We start from the raw sequence: 23,304 nt of genomic DNA, 5'->3' as shown, positions 1-23,304 counted from the left end.
GAACCAACTGTGTGCCTGCCACAGGACTAAGTTCTGTAAGGGTGACAGGGGAGGCAGAGCCCCAAATGTTCCATTGTTTTTTCCTTGATAAAATAATTCTCTAATTTCCTGATACTGAAAACCAAGCCTCTAGGCCTGGCTCCAGCATAGGTCCCAGCCCCACGTCCCCCACTGCATTCCCTTACAGGAGCCTGGTGGTACCAGTGGAAAGTGATTCTGAGAGGACCTCCTACACCACCCGGCCAGTTGTGTGTGCCCATGCCCTTCAGACGTGAGTGCTCCGGGACACTGAGCACTTACAGCTGCAGGCATGCGCACACATTTCTCCCCTCCACCCTGGCTCCCCATTGCCTGGAATGCCCTTCCTCCAAGCTGCCTAATCTCTGCTCAACCTTGAAAGCAGGAAGGATAAGTGAGATAAAGTATATAAGACACTTCTAGCCTCCCCTCCTCTGAGAAGACTTCCCTGGGAAGACCCCTAAGGACTGGACTGAAGCCCCCGGGCTTTCCTGTATGGCCACCCCTACCGACTGCACTTAAAGTCTGTTGGCCAGTATAGTCCCACCCAAAAGAGCTCCTTCAGTACAAAAACCATGCGTTATTTATCTGTGCTGCCTCCAGAATCTCAGAGGGAGCACAGATAAATACCACTCCTGTCTGTGTGACCAACACATGGACATTCAGTAAATGTTACACACACTATTGAATTAATCCGTTTTAAAGAAAAGTAAAGTATCATTATCCTAAAGGAAGTGAGACACCATTCAAGCTTCTCGAACTGGAGTGACGGAAGGAAGATGAAATATAAGAAGATGACTTTGCAAGCAATCCCCGTGGCCTCCCTCCCACAGGCCCCTCACACAGGTCCCAGCACCTCCTGACGGGTCTGTTTCCCAGAACTCAGCCTTCTATACCCACCCCTCCCCCAGAATAGGATCAACCCCAATTATCTTACTTGTCCCGCAGGACGACCCCCTCAATGCAGGCCCCAAACAGAACAACGGAGCTGATGTCTGCAGCAGAGGATAAAGGAGAATCCCCACGGTTCAGTCCTCCCCCTCCCCACCCCTCCTGCACCAGCAGGTAAGGCAGCAAGTTCAGCTGCCCTCCCTCTTGCCCTCCCCCGAGGGTGGTCCCAGCACAGCTGTGCAGGATACAGACAGCAGAGGTGGTGGCGATGGCCAGGATGGTGCCAGTGGGGATTGACTTCTGGGCATCCCTCAGGTCCCCAGAGCGGTTAGAACCAGCCATGATCCCTGCAAAACAGAAGTGCAGCTAGGACTCAAGCCAGGGCCACAGGAGACAAGGCAGATGAGAAAAAAGGGCACCACCCTCAGAGTCAGTGAGCCTGGGATCTAGTCCTAACATACTGGCTTGTGTGAGACCTTGTACATGTTACTTAGCTTCTCCTGGCCTTAACTCCCTCATCTCTCCAATAGGAAGTGAAATGTTGGGGTTGCTTTCATGATGGGGTTGTTGGACTAAGAAATTCCCAACATCATCATCGACTCTCTCCTCCCCATCCACTCACAGGCAGAGTCTTCCCTCTCTGAGCTCCCCTTCACCTGTGACTGAGGGGAAGTAGATGCCAACCAGCAGGGTGAAGTAGGAGGTCATATCACTGAAGACATAGGGGTGGTCCATGTCGATAGGAGTGCCATCAGCCAGGCCCACCGAGGTCATCCCACTCCTCTCCACAATCACGCCCTTGGTCAGGTAGGAGCTCCAGAGGTTCTCTGTGGGGAGACAGAATGCTCAGGGGGAGGCCAGACATCAGGGGACCAGAGCTCTGGGACCAGGAGGTGGGAGGGGGCAAAAAGTCAGGGTCAAGATCAACCCCATCTCACTCTCGCCGGCCTCATCTCTATTTCATTTCCACTGACATTTCCTAAGCTCCTGATTTGGGCCAGGCTATGTACAGAGCTTTCACAGACTAATCAGACCCAGTTTCTACCATCAAACAGACCAATCTAGTGGAGTAAATGGGCAAATAAAGACCCATCTCAGATTGAGTCGATGTGTCCCAAATTGATCTCACCATCCACCCACCCCAAACCAGCTCCTTTCCTGCATCCCATATCTCAGTAAATGGCACCATCATCAATTCTGACGCTCTGCCCTACACTGCTCCCTCTTCCCTTCCCCAACTTCAATACCACCTCCAACTTCTGTCCTTTAACCCCTCCTTAATATTTCTTAAATATGCCCCTTCTCTCCATTCCAAGGTCTCTCCACTGTCGCACTAGTGACCTTTCCGGCCAGATAATTCTTTGCTGTGGAGGACTGCCCCATAGCATTGTAGGATGTTTAGCAGCATCCTGGCCTCTACCTACTAGATGCCAGGTACACCCCTCCAGTTTTGACAACCAAAAATGTCTGCAAACACAGCCAAACGTTTCCTGGGTGGCAAAACAGCCCTGGTTGAGAAGCACTGCAGTAATGCCCACAGACACCACTCCATCACTCTCACTCAGAAAACCACCATCTCTCTCCCTGAACTCACAGCATCAGCCCCTTCCTGGACCCCCTGCCTCTCTCCTCTCACCCCTTTAACCCATCCACATTAGCAACCAGAATGAACCTTCAAAAAATGGAGATCTGATCACGTCCCTCCCTTTCCCAAAACCCCTTGGTGGCTCCTCATTGCCTTCAGAATGTGGTCCCAACTCTCCAACATGGCTTCCAAGGCCTGCCATGATCTGGCTCATGCCAGCCTCTCCTACATCGCTTCTTTCTCTACCTTATTTTGCTCTTTATGCCCCAGTCATACCAAATTACTTGCGATTGGAAAGACACAATAAACTCTTCTGCCTCTGCGTGCTTTTAGGCAAGCTGTTCTTCTGGTTGCAATTTCCTTACTCCTCTCATAGAACTGAAGATCTTTCATTTGTCCTTCAAAACCCTCCTCAGGTGAGTCCAGGAAGCCTATTGCCATCTTACACACATGAACTCTCCCTCCCCTGGGCATTCTCTGTGCATTGAATGCACATCTACATATGGCATAACGTATTTGCTAATACATCTATTTCTGCCATTAGTCTCCTTGAGGCCAGGAACTGTGGCTTATTTATTTTGTGTTCCTAGCACTCAGCACAATGCTGGGCACTCTGTAGGTGCTCAGTGACCACTTGTTATGTTGATGACTTCTTTTCCTACTAGCAGTGAGATACTTGTCTCCTTTTCACCTTACTCCTCCCTGATGCCAAGGACGGAACGTAACCCAGAGTAGGTGCTCAGTTAAAGCTGATTGAATTTAGCTGAATCCCAAGGAGGGCCCCTTAATCCTGACCGCTTAACCTACAATCCCTGCAGCGTTCTCTGGATGCCAGCCCTTGTCCCCCCGCAGACCTTTGATGAGGCCACTGGCAGCACCAGGGATGCCCTGGATCTCTGTGACATTGTTTCGGGTGAAGTATTCATCACAGGTGGCGTTGAGGAAGCGAGAGGAGCAGAAAAGGCCCCACAGCCGTGTGGTCACCGTCTCATTTCCTTCCCAAGCCAGCTTGGCACAGACATCAAAGCCATGGCGAGACAGCGTGCGGTTACCCAGGAGGCAGATCCTAGGGAGAGAAACAAGGGAGGAAGGTGGGGAGCCACATAACCTTGCCCTGGCTGCACAATACAGTCACCGGGAGACCTTTTAAACACACGGACGCCAGGTCCCCATATCCAGAGTTCCTCGTTTAATTTAAATGAAGCCTGGCCATTGGCTTTTTTTTTTTTTTCTTAAGCTCCCCAAGTGATTCTAATAAGCAGCCAAGGTGGTGAAGCATCGCGTTAGTGCAATGCTGTGTTTCAGCACCGTGGACAGCGGTCTTGGGGGACGCCCTCCACCTCTGAGCAGTGGATGGAGTGGACTTGGACCTGAGCCCCTGGACCCTCTAGACTTCTGTGTCTTTTCCCATCCTGGAGGAGTTGTCCAACACTAGGAGACTGTCCCATTCCAGGAGGTTGTCACCACCCAGGAAAGGTTTCCCTACCACAGACAGTATTCATTGTTTGGAACCCATTCCCACTGAATTCTTCCTAAGTCCCCCCTACCAGCAAGAAGTTGACTCTTACAAGGTAAATTGTTCCCTCCTCCAGAAAAGTTACCTCACTCTGAAGAGATTGCCCCCAAACCAAGGGAGATTTTCCCTCCCAAGGGAAGCTGCTCCCAACCCACACCACTCTAAGATTCTGAGGGCCAGGGAGGGGGAGTTTGGCAGAGACTCTGAAACAGGGCCAGGGAGGTTGGAGGACGATTCCTTGGGCTCAGAGTAGCAGCACTCACGGGAAGTTGGGTGGGTCGAAGGCAGACTTGATGACCCCAGCATAGATGGCCAGGATGGAGAGGATGACACAACCCAGGAAGACAAGGGCAAACTTGTTGACATACTTGACACCCACAAACACCACAGTGGCCATGCAGGTGAGCACACAGGTGCCGTAAACACGCATGTTGTTCAGCATGGCTGCTGCCTCCCCACTGGCATCTTCTGCCTTGAATATGGCCATGGCTGGGAAGAGGTAAGCCTGTGGGAAAGGGGCAAGAAGAACAGAGACCTAAGTCAGCAGCCCTTTGCACTACAGGCAGGGCTTTAGGAAAAAAGATGCTCATCACAGCACAGTCACAGTGGTACCAGACTGGAAAAGATATCCAGTAATAGGAGAATCGCTAAAGAAGGCATGGCCTGTCCTGCAAGGACTATGATGCAGCCATTTAAAAATGACATTGCAAGGCTAGGCAAGGTGGCTCACACCTGTGATCCCAGTGTTTTGAGAGGCCAAGGTGGGAGGATCACTTGAAGTCAGGATTTCAATACCAGCCTGGGCAACATAACGAGACCCCATCTCAAAAACAAATAAAAATACATTTAAAAAAAATGACATTGCAAGGATGCTGGAAGCGATTACTTCTGTTGTTTTTGTTAATTATAATTCTTAATAATTATTTATCATTTTAATAATTTCTAATAGAAAGGTGGAAATAAATGTTCATCACTAGAGGTTGGGTGAATAAATCATGATATCCCCACACAGACTATGGAGCTATTAAAAAAGATGACATAGTTGGTTTTTTATTGTTGTTGTTGGTTTTTTATTGTGGTGGTGGTGGTTTTTTGTTTTTTTTGGTTTTTTTTTGAAATAAAGTTTTGTTCTTGTTGCCCAGGCTGGAGTGCAATGGCGCGATCTTGGCTCACTGCAGCCTCCACTTCCTGGGTTCAAGTGATTCTCCTGCCTCAGCCTCCCGAGTAGCTGGGATTAGAGGTGCCCACCACCACCCCTGGCTAATTTTTGCATTTTTAGTAGAGACGGGGTTTCACCGTATCAGTCAGGCTGGTCTCGAACTCCTGACCTCAGGTGATCCAACTGCCTCAGCCTCCCGAAGTTCTGGGATTACAGGCATGAGCCACTGTGCCCGGCTAGATCACATAGATTTATATGGACTGACTTTAAAAGCTATCCATGGTACATTAGGTGAACACAATCAGGTTTTTGAAAAAGAATATGTCTTATTATCTCATTTTTATAAATGTATATGTGAAGATATATACATATATTAGTATATGTCTGTATGTGTTTTCATAAGTACATCAAAATGTTATCAGTAGTTTTCCCTGAATCATAAAAAATGTGGATAATCTATTCTTTGTGCACATCTGTATTTTCTAAAATTCCCATGCTAAATATTAATGTTTACATTCTCCCAAAAGTTATTTTCACTGTAAATAATATATACAAAGAGAATATGAGTTGCTTAGGTGTAGGGTTATATTTTACATAGACAGAATACAATACCACATAGAAAAACAAAAACTAGAAGGCAATACACCAAAATGTTAATGGTTATTTTCTTTGGGTGACTTATTTCCTTCTTTACATTTTTTCATGACTTGGATATTCCCCCTATTTTCTGCAATGGGCAGAATTGCATTTACAACAATTTTCAAATATTTTATTTTTAAAAGTCATGGAGGTCTATTGTTCTCCCTCATCATTTGCCTCCTCAGGCCTTTCATGCCCCATCCATCCTCCCTGACCTGCCCTCTTCCATCCTGCCATGACACTAATTGCTGTGGCACCTTCTAGTTCTAGGTTTCCAAGGCAGTGTGGTATAGAGGACATGTAAATGTATCAAGAAGTAGGTGTTTGGTGAATATTTGATTTTTTAGAGAGAATGGGAAGAATTCAGTTACAATGCTGTTTGTGACATGTAATCTCATTTTTTGTGAGTCTGGACCTACCAAATGTTAACTATTGTAAGACTATAGGTGAATTTTATTTTCTTCTCTACCCTTATCATTTTCATCAATGAAGCTGCATCACTTGTGTAAGGCTCTGGAAGTCAGAAAGACCAAGGTTCATATTCCTTCCATTCGTTCCTTAAACTCTGAGCCTTGCTCTCCTCATCTGTAAAATGGCCACCTTTTAGCCAGGTGCAGTGGCTCATGCCTGTCATCCCAACACTTTGGGAGGCTGAGGTGGGAGGATCATTTTAAACTCAGGAGTTTGAGACCAGCCTGAGCAACATAGTGAGGCCCCTATCTACAAAAAAATACAAAAATTAGCTGGGCATGGTGGTGCTTACTAGCTACTTGGGAGGCTGAACTGGGGGGGATCACTTGAACCTGGGAAGTGGAGGCTGCCAGTGATTGCACCACTGCCCTCCAGCCTGGGCAACAGAGTGAGACTCTGTCTTAAAAGAAATAAAAAATAAAATGAAATGGCCACCTTTAACTCATGAGAGAGTCGTGACGATAAAATAAAATGACATACTTCAAGCCTTGGGGCCTACACAGAGTAGGGGCTTGGGACATGTCAGCTCTACTTCCTATCCACCAGGGACACCTCATCAGCACCCATGCCCTACAGGAAGGGGATGAAGGATGGAGACCTAAGTCACCAGTCCTGACTTCAAGCACTGCACAGCAACCTGGTTTCTCTCCATCAGTCGCTACTCCCAACAGATATCTTTACACGGGTCCCTCCCCTGGTTCTTCTCTTTTGCAATCCAATAGCCACCAGCCATCTACCATTAACATCATAGAGTACCTAGCACAGTCCGTGGCCCGTGGGAGGCAATCACACAATGGTAGCTGCTGCATAACATTACTGTTATTATTTCTACCATATTTTAACTCATCAACCAACCTCTGCCGCCTACCTGAGAGCTGAGTGACCTTGAGGAAGTTATCTCACCTCTCTGAGCTTCTCATTTGTAAAATGGGCATCATAATACTTAAACCTCATAAGGATACAAGAGAATGGCTGGAAAGCACTTGGAAGGATGCTGAGAGCTCAGTGGGGGCCTGATAAACGACAGCTGTGTATGTTACATAATTATTGTATCTTGTCTCCCCAACTAGACTGTGTGAACTCTTTAGAAACAGAACCACATCTGACTTTGGCCTTACTGAACCACATCTTTGGCCTCACTGAATGGCCTGGCCTATAGGAGGTGTCCAGGGAACACTGATTTACTGACTGACAGCCTGGGGTTCCACACCTCCTCCTCAGCCCCTCTTACCAGCAGGATTTCAATGGTGCCCAGGATGTACATGGCTCCAGCAAAGGTAGTGCCCAGGTAGAAGCAGAGGCCCACGGCACCCCCAAACTCTGGGCCCAGAGACCTGGAAATCATGTAGTAGGAGCCACCAGCTGCAGGGAGAATCTGGTATCAGCGAGAGGGTCGGGGGCACTGGGCTGCCGTAAGGGGTGAGGGGTGTTCAGTGACAGAGGCAGAAGGGGGTTGCTCTGGGCCTCACAGGCTTATGGGCTGCAGCCCTAGAAAGGGGACTGGTGAGAGACCCAAGCAACCACTCTGCATGGATTTTGCAGCACTAATTACTATGTTGCTAATTACCCCTTTAAGGAGGTCATGGCTCAGAAAATCGGATGGTGGAGAGGAGGGTCTCAGGATGAGTGGGGGGAGGGCTGCCCTATTCAACACCGACAGCTGCCTCCTCCTCTGCCCCCAATAGGGCTGAAAACAGATACAGCCCAGCCCCCCAGTCTATAATATTACCTCTCTTGGGTCTTGATGTCCCCCAAAGCCCAGGGCACTATCTCTCCTTCCACCCAGCCATCCCCCCTCCCCACGAAGCCCCAGTCACCTACCAGGCACAACACCATTCGTTGCAATTGCACTCATGGAGATGGCCGTGAGCATCGTCTGTGAGGAAAAAGATCATCAGAGCGGTGGCTGGGGTGGGGGCCGCAGTGGCCTGAGTGGGGGCCAAGACTTATACCCAACAAACACCAGCCAAACCCACAGGTTCTCTTCCGCTGAGCTGCTCCCTGGGCCTGTTCCAACTTCTACTCCTGCCAAGTCCTTCTTCTCAAGAAAACCTCTTATTCACCATGCGAACGAAAGGAGCCCAAGCAAGCCACAGCATCAGAGAGCTCTGGAAATCCCAGCCTGGTCTCAGACCAGCTGCCTGACCTGAGACAACTCACTTCACTTCTCCAAGCCTCAGTTTCTCCATCTATAGAATAGGAGTAACAGCTTCGACACTGCGTACCTCACATGCACAGCTGTCTCAAGGTTATGTACGAGGACACGTAAATGTATCAAGAAGTAGGTGTTTGGCGAATATTTGATTTTTTAGAGAGAATGGGAAGAATTTGGTTACAATGCTGTTTGTGACATGTAATCTCATTTTTGTGAGTCTGGACCTACCAAAATGTTAACTATTGTAAGATTATAGGTGAATTTTATTTTCTTCTCTACCCTTATCATTTCCATCAATGAGCTACATCACTTGTGTAATTATACACAGAGAGATCCAGGTGAAACCTGGTTAACAGCCATCAAGGACAAGCCTGTGAGATGCAGGAAGGACCAGTCAGGCCTAATTTACTCTCAAAGATCATAAGCAGTGGTTCCTATAAAAAGCTCAGGTCTCATGCTTCCATCCTCCCACCTCCCACCCCCAGGCCTCTGCCAAGCCCCAGCTGTCAGGGGGTGGTGAGGGGAGGGGTGTCACTCACACAGGAGCAGCAGATGAACACCATACAGAAGGACTCCATGATGCCTGCAATGCCCACCACCCAGGTGAGCCGCAGGAAGAGGATGACGCCAAAGATGTTCTGCAGGCATGGCAGGTACACGCCCATGAAGGTGCCCATGCGTGGGGCCTGCCAGGGAGGCCAGCATCAGTCTCTGCAGTCCTCATCACTACCAACACCCCAGGCATGCTCCTCCCCCATGTTTCTCCACCCCCACCTTCCTCTTCTCTCTATCCCCAACCCTTCATCCCTCTTCTTTCTGATTTGTATCCCCTTTCCCTCCCTCCATTCAAATCCATTTTCCTCCCCCATCCTTCCCCACCCCCCATCCGTCCATTTTCTTCCATTTCTCATCCCCTGAGGCCCTCACCTGCACCGGCTTCTTTTTTCCACCCTCATTGTTTTCTGCCTCTTCATGCTCCCTACTTCCCTGGGGCAGGTTGGTATAGTTGGCCAGGCCACTGAGCAAGGAGGACACCATAGGGCTGGTGTCCATCTCCTCCTATGGAGGGAGGGTGTCAGTGCTAGGAGGCTGGGGGAGCAGGTGGAGTGAGCTGGGTGGTGAGGGGCAGAGGAAGAGATGGGGACAAGGAGCACAAAACCATTGAGGATGGGATGAGATGGGAAAGGAGGAGGAACAGGGGTAAGAATGGTAGGATGAGGAGAGGAGGGCAAGGAGCAGAAGGGAGTAAATCCCAGGAGGGAGAAGGAGGGACGGGGAGGCTCAAGGAAGAAGGTGGACTCAAGGGAGGGGTGGAGAGGAGGGTATTGCTCCCTAGGGAGGGAGGGAGAGAGCAGCTGATGAATCAGGATAATGAATTGTAGGTGGGGGCCCAACAGCCCTAGCAGCCCACCTCAAACAAGGCCATGTTCTTGCCATCATACTCCTTTCCCTTCTCTGTGTCAGTGCTGTTGATGAAGGGACTGCTTTCCTTGGGGTTGCCATCACCTGAGAAGGGAGAGGGGTCAGGGATCTGGCACCAATCAGTTGTTGTCCAACCACCTGGGCATACAGTGGTGTAGCCACGGTAGCCCTCTGAATCTCAGTTTATGCACTGGGAAAATGGGGCTAATACCACCCTTCCTCGCAGAGTTGTAGTTGACAGCATGTATACAGAGCCTAAAGCACTAGCTGGCATACACTGCATATTAACAGATGTGTGAGTGCTTCCTTGCTCTTGGGAGTCCTATTCCATTTACCAGGACACCCCAAGACTCTCCAGAGTTCCCTTCTTAACTATAGCTGGGCTCATACCGGTGTTTGGGGTGGAGGCACGTTCCTTCCCAGTGGAGAAGGTCTGCCTTCCAGGAGCACTACAGATCAAGGCCCCAAGGATGTGCCACTTCTTGAAGAAGTGACCCCCTCTGACATCTCCTATGCCCTTTATTCATCTTCATTCACAATGTGTTTACCAAGTGTCTACCATGTGCCAATACAGGCATGGGGGAAGCAGGGTAAGACACAGAAGACATCATCCATGCTCTCAGGAGAGCAACCCAAGTGCAGGGAGACAAACCAGTAGCCAGGAATTTCCAATCTGGCATGGTCAATTCTAGGATAGAAGATCAAGGGACTGTGGGACACAGGAGAGGCATCCAGCCCAGCCTGGGAAGTCATGGGAGGCTTCCCAGAGGAAGTGACGTGTCCACTGAGAGCTGAAGAATGAGTAAGAGCTAGCCTGGGAGGGAGGAAGGGAGGGTGTTCCAGGCAGACAGAATAGCAGAACAGCATGTTCGACGGCCCAGAGGTGACAGCAAATAGAGTGGGTTAGAGGAATGAAGTATGATCTGGCTGGAGTCTGTGGAAGGGGCAGTGAAAAATGAAAAGGTGAGCCTGGGAAGGGAAGCGTGGGCTGGTCCCTTAAATGATTAGCAGGTCGTGTTCAAGAATGTGGACCTCATCCAGAGGGCAATGGGAAGTCATTGAAGAGTTTCAGGCAAAAAAAAATACCATGAATAAACCCATGTTTTAGAGCCATCACTCGGGCTTTTAGGTGAAGAAAACAGAGTACGGTAGTTAGAGACTTTCAGTAACCCAGGTAAGGGCTGATGATATGCCTGACCAGAGCAATGTAGAGCAACAGACAGAATTATTGGCATGTTTCCATGCCAGATGTTTGGTGAGGGGGAGAGGAAGAATCTAGGATAATATCTGGGGTTTCTAGTATGGGTGAATGGTTGGATGATGGTGCTATTTGATAAATGGGAAGACTAGAAGAGGAGGAGTTTGGAGGTGGAGAAGATGCTGAATTTAGCTGAGGGTGAGGCACTGTAGGGCACTCAAGTGGATACATGCAGAAGCCACCTGGATATATGAATCAGGATACATGCAGCAAAGAGGCTGGGCAGGAGAAAGAGATGGGGGTAAGCTATGTAAACACGTGTAGGATGCATGTGAAGCCATGCACCTAGATGAGATTACTCGAGGAGAAAGTATCTTGGGCACCAGGGGGGAAGGTCCCTTCAGAAAGATATAAGAGGCCCCATAGGTACATTTCCTTGGCTTCAGCCATGACCCTTCCTCAATTCCAGGGCTGAATTCCAGCAGTTGCCATCTCTCTGGACACTGGAGAAACTCCCCGCTGATCAAATTCCAAGTGAAATTGAGGCCCTAGGCACCTTGATTCTCCTGTCCCCTCGACGGCTGACATCCCTTTCTCTCCATCTCCATCCATGTCTTCCCCATTCTCCTCTCTACCTCTGGGAAACCTTCCTCAGTCACCCAGCCAGAGCATGGCCTGTCTGTTATAAAACCAATCTCTTCCTGACTAAAAATTGGGCCAGGAGGAGTGATACCTCGCCTGCTCCAAAGAAACCCACCACCCAGTCTTCTGCCACCACCTCCACCTCATCCATCAAGGCAGAAACTCCCGGTTGTCAAATAGGGTGCAATCGTCAGCTCTTTCTTCTCACATATGTGAGTTCCTGGGAATAACAGACCCACCTCCCAGCACATAATAGGAGCTCAGGAAAAATCTTTGGAGCTAAGTTCTCCAGGGCTCCCTTCTGGACCCCAGGGTCTCAGAAGAGCTCTCTGGGGCCAGAGAACAGGAGAAACAAGGAAGAGGTCCTTTTAAAATGCTGACAGTATGCCTCCTGTTCTCAGCATATCATGGTGTGGACTAGAGAGACTGAGGGGACCTGAGGTGAGAGGATGTTTCCTAACGGTTAAAAAAGGGGGCTGGAGTTATGGAAACTGACATTCCAGTCCCAGCTTCACTGGCTGTGTCGTCACTTTCAGCAAGTCCCAAATTCTCTACGCCTCAGTTTCCTCCTTTGCAAAGGGATACTACACCAAGCTTAACTCATAGGGCTGTTGCTACGATTAAATTAAATCATGTATATTAGGTGAGCCCGCCACGAATGTGGCTATTGCTATTATTACAATTGCGATTATTATTAACATACTTGGTGCCCACCCAGCCGGGGCTCCCCATCCCACACCGCATCTCCAGCCGCAAGATTTTGGGGTCCTGTCTCCTATGGAGCTGGGTCCCTTTCCCCGCAGCATCCCCTCGTAGGGCCAGGACAACCAGACAGGAGAACCCCTCCCCTCTGCCTTTCACACCCCCTCCCAAGCGCCTCCTCCTTCGCGGGGGCGAGTGGCGCCCAGGGGACGGGAATGGGGGCGTCCTGGCCCGAGACCCTGCAACTAGGTGGCCCCGCGCCGGTCTCCATGGCGACCGCGCAGGCCGAGAGCGCAGCGCCGAGCCTAGCCGGCCGCGCGCCCGCAGCCGCTTATGTAACGCGGCGCGCAGCGCAGAGCCAGACTCCAGGCCGGATCCGGGCCAGGAGATGAGGGCAGGGGAGAGGGCGGCTAGGTAGGCTCGTTCTGGATCCCGCCTTTCCACTAGCTGCCTGGGCGGGACGCCAGACTCCCGGGACTTGTCAGCCAGGGCTTATTTCGTCCCCTCCCTGAACGCCAGGCGCACTGGTTGAGGGGGATGGGGTATGAGCTTCCGAGTTCTCAAAGGACCAGAAGAGCTAAGGGAAAACTCGCCCTGATTCCCCAGAGCCAAGAGTAAGGGTGATGCGGGAGCGCCGAGCGGCGCGCGCGCGCGAGAGGCAGGGCCAGACTGAGGCTGAGCCCTCCCCGCCCCCGCCCCCTGGGAGCTCTCAACCCGAATCGGCTTTCAATTAAGCTGCGGCGGCCAGAGCTCCCGGGGAGGAAACAGGCGAGCGGCGCAGGCTAAGAAGCCTCCCCGGGGCCTGGGGCTGGGCCTGGGGGAATCCCTAGGCCAGCTCCGAGAGGGAGAGGGGGCGTCAGACCCCAAGGGGAAAGAAGACCGGGACACATCCCTGGGCTCTTCTTTAGTCCAGAAGTGCCTTCTTGCTCGGGCCATCCCCACCTGCCCGAGGTCAGCAACCAGTTCCTTCCCGTACATCCCCAAGAATCTAGAATCAGAGATGTCAGGGTCTCTTGGCCTGATGGTCCTCTCTCAAGCCCAGAAGGTCCTTAGCACCTCCTACCACCATCTCCAAGCACCGCTTGGAGGAGGGGGCACTTCTCTTTCTGGGACCCAGAGCACATGACCCAGGTTCTGGACACTTGTGTTCCAGGTCCTGGACCCTATGTATAGAAAGAAGGTCTCCAGATGGGTCCGCTGCACTCAGTGTCTAGAAACTAACGGAGAGGGGATAGAACTGAAGCGAGTTCCTAGTTCAACTCTTGCCTCACACACACTGATGCCTCTTTTCTAGGCCTCCTGAGCCCCCATGGAAACCCCAAGGCCTGGTGAAACCTTGGCAGAGAAAGCGGGTGCTGGGAAATGGGACCGTACCTGGTGTCTGAGGGAACAGAGAGATGCTCTCCATCTGAGTCCCCCTCTCAGAGTGGAGGCACCTGAAGGGGATCCTGGATGGAAAGATTCGCGTCGGGATGCCTGGCGCTGCCGCAGACTCAACTTTGCCAAACCCTCTCCCCCTCCGGCCAGAAGCCAGCGGGGGAGGGGGCGGATGCTGGATGAGGTGATCCCAGGGTCACTGGGGAGGTGGATGAGCTGGCCAGCTAGGAGTTCTGGCACCTGTATACCACTCAGCCCCCAGGAGGAATGAGGAGTTGCGGGAAGCGGCGGGGGGTGGGGGGGGAGTCAGACAAAGGATCAGGGACCCTGGTGTCCCCAGCCTTTCCAAGCGGCCACTTGGTCCTGAGATCCAGGATCCGGAGGACCTCAGAGTCAAGGTTGCCAATCCCTAGAAGACCCTGCTCTTCCAGCCCTAGGCGCCATCCCCCAGAGGGATCTGCGGGAGTCTAGGCTCATAGGGTCAAGCAGTGCCCAGGGGAACGTTTGAAGGCGCTGAGCGCAGACAGCAGGCGCGGGAGGCGCGCTAGTGCGCAGGGGACGCAGCGCCGCTGGAGAGTGGGGGGTGGGGGTGGCTGACAGCCGTGATGGATGGCTGAGACCGCTGGGGGGCGGCGGGGGGCCTGGGAGCCTGAGGGGGTGGCTGGCCCCAAGACCTCGGAGCAAGGAAGCCGCGGAGGAGGGCGGGGGAGAGGGGGAGCAGCGAAAGGACTTGTCCCAAGCCCCTCAGCTCCTTGCGAGTCTCCGCACCCACCGCAGCGCGTCCGCAGTGTCCGCGCCGCGGCGCTGAGGAATCAGCCGCTGGGACCCCATTTCTGAGGCCTCAATGGGGAAGCTAGCAGATCTAACTAAAAAGACTCCCCCCGCCCCGCCCTGGACCGCCCCAGGGAACTGAGAGGAGGGGGAAAGAGGGAAGAAAGGAGGGTGATCTTGCTTCCCGTCCTGAATAGGAACCCACGGGAAAGCGAGAGAGAGAGAGATTCTGCAAAGTAGAGCTGAAAATCTATGGAGAAGGTACGCTTCAGTCTGAGGTCGGACCTTGGGAAGCCTTGGGGGAGGGGTCCCGGATTGCACCAAGGGTTCCCTTAAGGAGACACCACAGCCCGGACGGGGGGCTGTCATATGGCTCCAACCCCCCCTACACACACACACACACATACACGCACACACACACACACACACAGAGCCACCTCTTCCCCCATCTTCCAGATGGAAGTCTTAGAACGAGGGACTGCAGCAGACTGCGCCCCCCGGCACCAGGGGTGCCTGCTCTGCGCCAGGACGCCGGGGTCCCCTGTCGGGGAAAGGAGCCCTCCTCCCGCCGTCGAGCTCCACATCAGCTCATTCTAGGTCTTCTATCCCCTTCCCACCGCCTCCTCGGTTTAGCTAACGCAAGTCGGCCCGAAGCCGTGGGAAGCGACAAGCCCCCGGCCCGCAGCTCTGCCCCCAGGCGCGGCGCATTCCAGCACCTTGGACAGCGCCCAGAGCATTCCAATGGAGCTGAGCTCCAGGCTGCAACTGGCGCCCACCGCCCGGGTCAGTCCCAGCCTCCTCTCTGAAGGAGGTGGCCCCCGCTCCGCCTCTAACCCCAGAGCTGCCTCCTCTCCTCGCTGCCCCCTCCCCCGCCGCCCCCGGACCACAGCTTACCCGGGTTGGCTCCCCCATCGCCGTCCTCGCAGTCTGTCAGGTTGTTTAGCATGGTGGCGGCGCGGCCCCTGGTCCGGGGATGGCTGCGCCGCCTCGCCCGCGCCCCTCTACCCGCCTTCGCCGCTCTCTCGTTCGCTCTAGCTCTCTCTCGCTCTCCGCTCCACGGAGGAAGAAGCTGCAGTGCCCGCCCGCCCGGCGCACACACACTCGCACACGGACACACGCTCACACCCGCGCGCGCCCCCTCTCAGCAGCGGCGCTGCTCACCTCATCCCGTATGCAGGAGGCGTGAGCCACTGGCGGGGTTTTGGGGGGAGAGCGGGAGGGAGGGAGAAGAGAAGATGAGGGGCGGGCAGAGAGCGACTAGTGGCCCCCTTGCACGAAAACTGGGGGATTGCGTGGGTGGGATGAAGGGGGTGCTTCGGGGGACAGGGCCTCGCCTCCCTTGAGCAGACGCAGCTCCCCCCACCCACTCTCCGGGCGGGGCCCGGCACGTGGGCAGGTGCCATCCCGCGCCCTAAAAATAACGGCAGGGAACTAGGTCGCGGCCGCGGGGAGGCGGCCCCGCAGCGGCTGCCTGACTGGGGGTCTGGGGTAACCCCCAGGGGGAAGATAAAGGGCACCGAAGTGGCTGTGGAGGTGCGCCATGCAACATGGTGCCTTTGGGAAGCCTCTCTGCAAGACTGGAGAGGCCAGCCCTGAAGTGGGGGAGGAGAACCAGACCCTCTTTCACACCACTGCTCAAGAGATTGGAGGTGGAGGCATGTAGAGCCCAGGGCCCATAACTAAAGCAATGTACTACCCCCAGGGGCTTTCAGGTCACTGGGCTGACTGACCCAACCTGTCTTAAAATGGGTGGGGTAGCGCCTGAGGAGTTCCAAGGAACTCTCTCATTGTGCTTAGACTGACAAGAGTCCCAGCATCCCACCCCCAAGACAAGTCCCTGGAGCCCACAGCCAGGGACCTTCTGACTGCGGACTGATCTAGAGATGAGACCTGGTGAGGAGGAGGAGAAGAGGCAGCAGTGAGGTTCCAGGGAGCACTGACTTTCCACCAGGGATGGTGCAGCCTCTAGGGAGGACAGGCCGGTCCTGAGGCTGGCCAGGGACAGAGTGGGGGAGGGCGGAATGAGGCCGCCTGTCGGTTTGAGACCAGATTTTCTCCTGGGGCAGAAGTGTCTAATCCCCTAATCCAGGATTGCTTTCTGAGGCTTCCAGAGCCGACATGCTCTCTGTCCTCCTCCCCCCTTCCCTTAGGCCAATTCCCCAGAAGCTTGATCATCCTGGGACCCCTCAGCACCCCTAGAGTCCAGGTTTGAGCCAGTGGTGCAGACATCTCAGAAAGTGGCATCAGAGGTTTGAAAGCTTTGAGTCTCTAGAAGATCTAAACATCTGAGGGTGGGAGCAGATCAGGGTAAACAATCTTCACACTCGTACTAGCTCTCTCCCTGGCTCTCTAAGTTCCAGAAAAGTTCTGCGGTTGGGAAAAGATCAGTCATTGTATCTTACACACAGCTTTCATTTCACAGATGAAAAAACTAAGGCCCATAGAGGGAAAATGACTGCCTGTGGACATAATGCCAGTGGATGGCAGAATTTGGTCTAGCATCCAGTTTGCTTTACTCCAGTTTAGGACTCTCTTCATTGATAGAACTTATAAAAGTGGTCTTGCCTCCACAGAAGAGACAAGGATGCAGTCATATCCATGCCCTTCAGCAGCCTCTGATTATTAGCTCCTGAAAGAAAAACAAACAAACAAACAGGCACTAGGTCTGAGATGTGCTTTCTTCCTTTTCTTGTGCTCAGGCTTCAGAGGTGCAGAGCTAGAATGGACTCTTGGCTTGCAACTGAAGGGGAAGCCTCCAGAAAACCTGCAAAAATCCTAAAGAGCCATTCATATCCCTGGAGACCGGGGTATAGGACAGCACTTTTTTCAGGACCATGGACAGGATCCAGGGCTCAGCTGTACTTGTATTAATACAATTTGTCAGTGGCTTCAGATTGGGTCAACCGTGGAGTTTTCAGCAGCTGACTCAAAAGTGCCTCTGAGGGACCTACCAACCAAGTATCGCTGCCACTTGGTTTTTTGGATACCCAAAGGACCCTTCAGGGTAGAGAGTTAGCTATTCAGACAAGTTGTGGGCACTGGTATTCTTGGCTCTCCCAGAGAAAAAAACACCAAAAGGGTGAGATGAGTTTGAATTGGTGACAGAGGTTAAAAGAAGCCAGTGTTCAAAAATTTTTAAGCATGCCACTCCACTCTACACACACACACACACACACACACACAGCACTAGCAGCAGCAGCAGCAGCACTGTGGTCTACTACTCTGCAGAGATGCATAACAGTAAAACACGTGTAGCATGTTTGTCAGAGGAGTGCTGTAGAATGAAGGCGATGCTAAGGTTTTTCAGTAATCTCAGGTCTGGCATGTTCCCCTGGGGTTATTTTCCTTCATTTGTAGTCCAGCTTTGGCCACTCAGAGACTAAACCCATGCATGGGGAAACCTAGATTCTAGGGAGTACGGGTGAAGGCAGGAGTGATTCCTCTTTCCTTGGGGAACCCATCTGTCCACCTTCACTAGAGTTCCCATCTCAAGAGCCATCTGAGACTCAGGAGATAGTGGTTCTATCGTATCCTCTGCCCCCAAATTCTCTCTGTATCTCTGGGCAAAATCAGGTTCCTCTCTGTGGGCCTCAGTATCCCGTCTGTAAAAATGAGTTAGGTTGCATAATCCATGGCACTTCTTCCTGCTCTGAAAACTCTTAGTGCTCTATTAATCTCAGACCAAAGCCACATATCCCTTCCTAAGGAGCCCAGACCAAGTGAGCAGACAATCCCAAGGGGGGACCCCAGCCCCTCCACTGACACCCCTCACCTCTCAAGAAGACTGTGCCCTATTCTGGCCTCCAGCCAACTCTCTGTGGTGAGGTTTAAAGAAAACACATGGCAGGCACCCACTACACTGCCAGCCTGGCACTGGCCAGTAAAATGTGACCCGCAGCTCAGAGCCCCAGGAACCTGGCTGCCAGCATAGCATCCCCTCCCCACCAAGAACCCTGGGGAGCTCTGGGGCCAGGGAAACCCTCTCATTAAAGCAGCACAAGATGCAGAGCTAAGGAGGGTCCTATTTCTAAACTCTGAGTCTCTCAAACTCATACCCCCTCCCACCATATGTCTCAGAGAGAAAAAAGCTCAGAGAAGCTGCCTCCTGAGTGTCAGGATATGGGAACTGGAAGAGATATTATAAATTATTTTTCCACTCTCCACTTATTGTGAAATTGGAGTCTGAAAATGGAAAGGTTCACATTTCCTTCATGGGGTGAACTTGTAACAGACTAGGGACTAGAACCCAGCCCCCTGACCTCCTGTCTGGGATTCCATCCACTGAACCAGGACAAGGGGCTGTTTGGAGGAAGCTAGAGCCACCGGACTGGGTCCTCTTTTCACAGGAGGCAGGCATAGCATTCCTCCTTATGGCTCAATCCCTCTCCCTCCACATCTCCACTGCATTACCCCCACAACCTAACCCACCCACCACTGGCTGTGGCCTTATGGGCCCAGGGTCCTGAATGCCCTCCTTCACTCTTCTTCTCCCCTACCCGCATGCCTCATCCTCGGACCCAAAACCATAGCAGTGAATTGATGAGTCCAGCGCAAAGCACACCCCACACACACAGGGCTCACTGCGGAGCACGTCAACCACCACCGTCTCCGTGGCAACCGGGGGTTTAATTAACAGGCTGCAGCCCCATCACCATAGCAACAGCACCCCAACAGCCCCTCATTCCTCTGCAGACTCAGCCCATCTTCCCTCTTTCCCAATCCGGACCCCTTTCTCACCGCACTCACCCCCCCCATCCCCACCCCACCTGGAGAACTGAGGCCTAAAGATCGCTCTGGTTCATTGAGAAAAGGGGAGGGGAGAGGAGGGGGATGAGAGAGAAAGAGAGAGCAGCCTGTCACCATGGCAACTGCAGCCCCATTCGTAACCAGTTTGTTGCCATGGAGATTCCTAGGGCTCACCTTGGGCTGAGGTACCGGGCAGTGAGGTTCTGAGTTCTGGCTTGGGGATGAGATGACTGGAGATCTCCTTAGACAGACTGGAAATCTCCAGATCCAACATATATACCAATAACAGCATTATTCTTCCCAATTTACAGATGGAGAGACTGAAACATGAGGTTTGGGTCTAGAGGAGGCAGACAGCTTCATCCTTCCAAATCATCACAAAATCTTAGCATTTTTATGGTTAGAAGGACCCTTAGATAGCTTCCTGTTCAACTCCTTTATACTACAGATGGGTATATTAAGGCCCAGAGAGGGGAAGCAGTGTGCCCAAGATCACACCACAGAGCCTGAGCTAGAACACAGATGGGCTATATTGTGGTCTTGCTCCATCCTCCCAGCATAAGTTAGCTCCCTCTCCCTCCATGGGGACACATCCCAACTCCTGTTAGTCTTACCAGGCCCAGGGCTCTTTTCAGGGCCCTGACTCCTCCCTGAGAAACTGAGGCACAGTAGAGGATTAGGTAAAGGAATAGGGGAGCATCTCAGAGTTGTAACAACTGTCACCAGGTCTACTTCTGTTCATCCAAGTCACCATCAATCTCCCATGACACAGGTGAAGTAAGTGAGGTGTGTGGCCCACAATCCAGGGTTAGTGGCAGATTTGAGGCTTGGCCTTGCCTTGCTTCTTTAACTCCCTGTAAGTCATGTTCTCACCTACAGTTCATCCTCTGGCAGCAGAAAGCACCCCAAGTGGCAAACCCCACTCATTTGGCCCAGAGTAAAAGAAAATACACACACACGCCATCTCTCCCAAACTTTCCCAGTCTTAGACATGCTGCTATCCCTCCTTTGGGTGAGGACAAGAGGTGGAAAGAGAATCTATCAGGGGCTAGAGGGCTGACACAAGAACAGCTATGGGAAAGATACCACCAGATGCTGGGTTCCCCTAAGTAGCCTTTGTCTACTTCCCCATGCAGTGATCTACCAGAGAGGAGGTGCTTGAGGCTGTTTCAGGCTTAAAAGGTTAAAAGTCACCCAAATCATTGTCCAGATGGAACTTCCAATACACTCCTGCACACAGGTACCCACCCCTCAGATAGACACAGAAATGTACACATCAGCACACCCTTCAACGCACTGGCAATATAGTGACACACAGAAGCACTGAGTGAGTCACTGACCACCCCACAGCTCATCAAAACTAATGGGGGATGCTCCTCCCACAAGACACACACACACACACACAGCCTCTGCCACAGCACACAGCATTCCAGGCTCATACACACCTGCACACCCAAAGCTTGGGGGCCGTGTTTCATTTCGACCATACCGGAGTTGGAGAGTGTGAATGGGAAAACAGCAATCACCTTGGGACATGACAGAGGGCTGTCTTATTCCTAAGCCAAGGGATGAGGAGTGAGAGAAGAGAATGCAAGGGTAGAGAAGCAGGATCCCACAGCCACCCTCCTTTCATCTTATGAGCATTACACACCTACTAAGTGCCAGGCTCTGGGTCTGGAACTCAGAACACAAAGATAAAGGAGATGGTCCCTGTCCTTGAGATGTTCCAATGGAGGATACCCATAAGTAAAGAAAATGACTGCCATCCAACGGGACGTGTGCACTAAGGGTGCAGTGGGTGGGCCGAAGAGGAAACTGAAAAGGTTTTTGGAAAAGGTTAAATGAGCTATAACTTACAGAATGAGTAGGAGTTTTCCTGGCTGATGGAGGAGGGAGAATGAATGTGGACAAGAACACCAGAAGCAAATGAGGAAAGAGAATGACAGACTTAAGGCTTTGGCCTTCATTTTTCAAGTGATGGGGGGCTTCTGTGAAGGAGGGCTAGGGCAGGACTGGAGGCAGGGAGGCCAGTGGAGAGGATGTGGTCATGGCAATGTGAGGCTTGGAGCAGGGCGAGGATGACAGAGGGGGAACCGATGCTGCCAGATTCAGGATAAGTTTCAGAGGTGAATGGCCAAGACGTGAGGACCAGTTGGATTTGCTGGAAAGAAAAAAGGAAGGGTTGAGAATGGCTGCAGAATTTCTGACTTTCAAATCTGGGAGGCTGGTAAGGTCATTCATGAAAATGAGAAAAGAGATTATGAGAAAGATGAAGAGTGGAAGGAGCCCAAGAAATCCAAGTGGCCACAACCAGGAGGCGTTCGGTTCACGGGACTGGAGCCATTCGGAATTCCAGGCCTCAATTTGGTCATCTGTACAATGAGGAGGTCCGCCAGATAATCCCCTAAGGGTTACTCTAGGGGTTTCGGCGCTTGGGTTTGCTTCGGGGCGAGCTCACCTGCGGCTCGGCAGCGACCCCTGGCGGTCTGGGGAGGCTCCTCCTCCTCCTCCTCCTCCCCACCTCTCTGGGGCCACTACAAGCCAATTCGCCTCGTTCCTTCCAGACCCGAGGGCCTCAGAGCCAGGGAGAGGACCCCTGATGAGTGCCCCCTGCGAGGAGACTGTGCACGCACCCAGGATGCTACTTCTCCACCGAAGGCCAGAAGGATCTTTCCCCTCCCCTATACGCTGTGCCCTGCGTGTAACTTCCATTACAAGACCCCTGCACAGGGCCCGCGAGGAAGACGCCCCCATCCCGCCTGAGCTGACTCCTCCCAACACTTCCGGAGCTCGAGCAGACAAGGAGCTAAGTGGGTCCCCAAGAGTCGGGATCAACGACCCTACGGCATCCTCCCTGAATCTAGCTGCCCAGGATCCACACTAACTCCCTGCCTCCCGTCTCCTTCCCGGGATCCCCAGTCGCTGTCCGCTTAGCCTCCAGGGAGCTAGAAGATTGGAGGATCCGCCAGGCACCGAGGACCCGCTGACCTGGCACCTGCCTCCGCAACCCTGACTGTTTTCCTCCCGCGCTCGACCCCACCCCCCTCCCAGGCCCCACTCCCATCCTCCTGGCCCAACTCATTCCCCAGTGGTCCCGCCCTTTCCTGACCCCAAACCAACCTAGTCCCGCCGCCTCCCATTTAGGGGCTCCTGACCACCCCCCTTCAACACACAGACCTCTTTTTCCCTAGTTCCACCCCCCACTCTGGTCCCGCTCCCTACTCGAGATGTCTCCGCCCCTTTAGCGCCCTCCGGCCTACTCTCCACCTGGACCCCGGCCCTTCCATCACCAGACCCGCCCCCTTCGCCTCCGTCCCAACCCCTTCCCTGGCCCCACCCCTTTCCCTTGTGGCCACGCCTACCTCGCGTTTGGCCCCTCCCCTTCACACTTTCCGTTCCGCGGCCCCTGCCCCTCGGTTTCCTAGTCCTGGCTCCGTTCCCCTCTCAGGCCTAGGGCTGGGACCCCTCCCCACCCCCGGTCTTGGCCCTGCCCCCTTCAACAGACGGTCCGCCCCGGCCCCTCCCCCTCGTCCCGCCCGGCCCTGGCAGGCCCCGCCCCCTGCGGCCTCTACCTTTGACGTCTTCCCCCGGGAGGTGGCGGGGGTCTGCGACCGAATGCCGGCGGGACTCTGGGTCAGGGCTTCTGGCGGGCCCCGCCGGGGGCAGCGAGGTGACCGTGAACCTGCGGCTCATGGCGCGGAAAGGGGCCAGGCGGCCGCGGCAAGGGCCGGGATCGCACAAGTGGCTGCAGCCAGGCTCTAAGAGGGAGAAAGAGCGGATCCCCCAACCCCCCCGCCCGCCCCCCGCCAGACGCGGCGCCGCGCAGGGTCCTAGTGCCCGCTGTGCGGAGGGTTCCGGAATCTGGCCACTTCGCTGGGAGGCCCTGGGCTCCCCAGTGCCACCCGAAGGGCCTGAGGAGGCCATCTGCAGGTGAGAGTCGTCCCTACAACGGGGGCACCTCTGTTAGGGTCTCCTAAACACCTGGGACTCATTCATTCATTTATTCATTCGG

At 53.1% G+C, this 23,304-nt stretch overlaps 1 protein-coding gene across 2 annotated transcripts in view; it reads right to left on the bottom strand.

Annotated features, from left to right (window-relative positions):
* The window catches only part of SLC12A5 (solute carrier family 12 member 5), a 38,205-nt gene extending 15,220 nt beyond the window's left edge, over nt 1-22,985 (bottom strand). Inside the window, exons 1-11 of one of the 2 annotated variants that reach the window (XM_054467659.2) lie at nt 22,865-22,985; nt 9,846-9,940; nt 9,362-9,493; nt 8,974-9,120; nt 8,101-8,155; nt 7,511-7,641; nt 4,274-4,515; nt 3,349-3,560; nt 1,566-1,736; nt 1,158-1,256; nt 956-1,013 (exon numbers count right to left, since the gene is read on the bottom strand). In XM_054467659.2, the coding sequence (XP_054323634.1) occupies nt 956-1,013; nt 1,158-1,256; nt 1,566-1,736; nt 3,349-3,560; nt 4,274-4,515; nt 7,511-7,641; nt 8,101-8,155; nt 8,974-9,120; nt 9,362-9,493; nt 9,846-9,940; nt 22,865-22,985 (1,463 nt within the window). Of the gene's footprint in view, nt 1-955; nt 1,014-1,157; nt 1,257-1,565; nt 1,737-3,348; nt 3,561-4,273; nt 4,516-7,510; nt 7,642-8,100; nt 8,156-8,973; nt 9,121-9,361; nt 9,494-9,845; nt 9,941-15,440; nt 15,637-22,864 lie in introns of those variants that run through there. The other variant, XM_054467660.2, reaches the window with a different exon arrangement.
* Between the last annotated feature and the right edge of the window lie 319 nt (nt 22,986-23,304).

This window comes from Pongo pygmaeus, chromosome 21, assembly GCF_028885625.2.
Source record: "Pongo pygmaeus isolate AG05252 chromosome 21, NHGRI_mPonPyg2-v2.0_pri, whole genome shotgun sequence".
NCBI lineage: Eukaryota > Metazoa > Chordata > Mammalia > Primates > Hominidae > Pongo > Pongo pygmaeus.
This window is presented reverse-complemented; position numbering and strand designations above follow the sequence as displayed.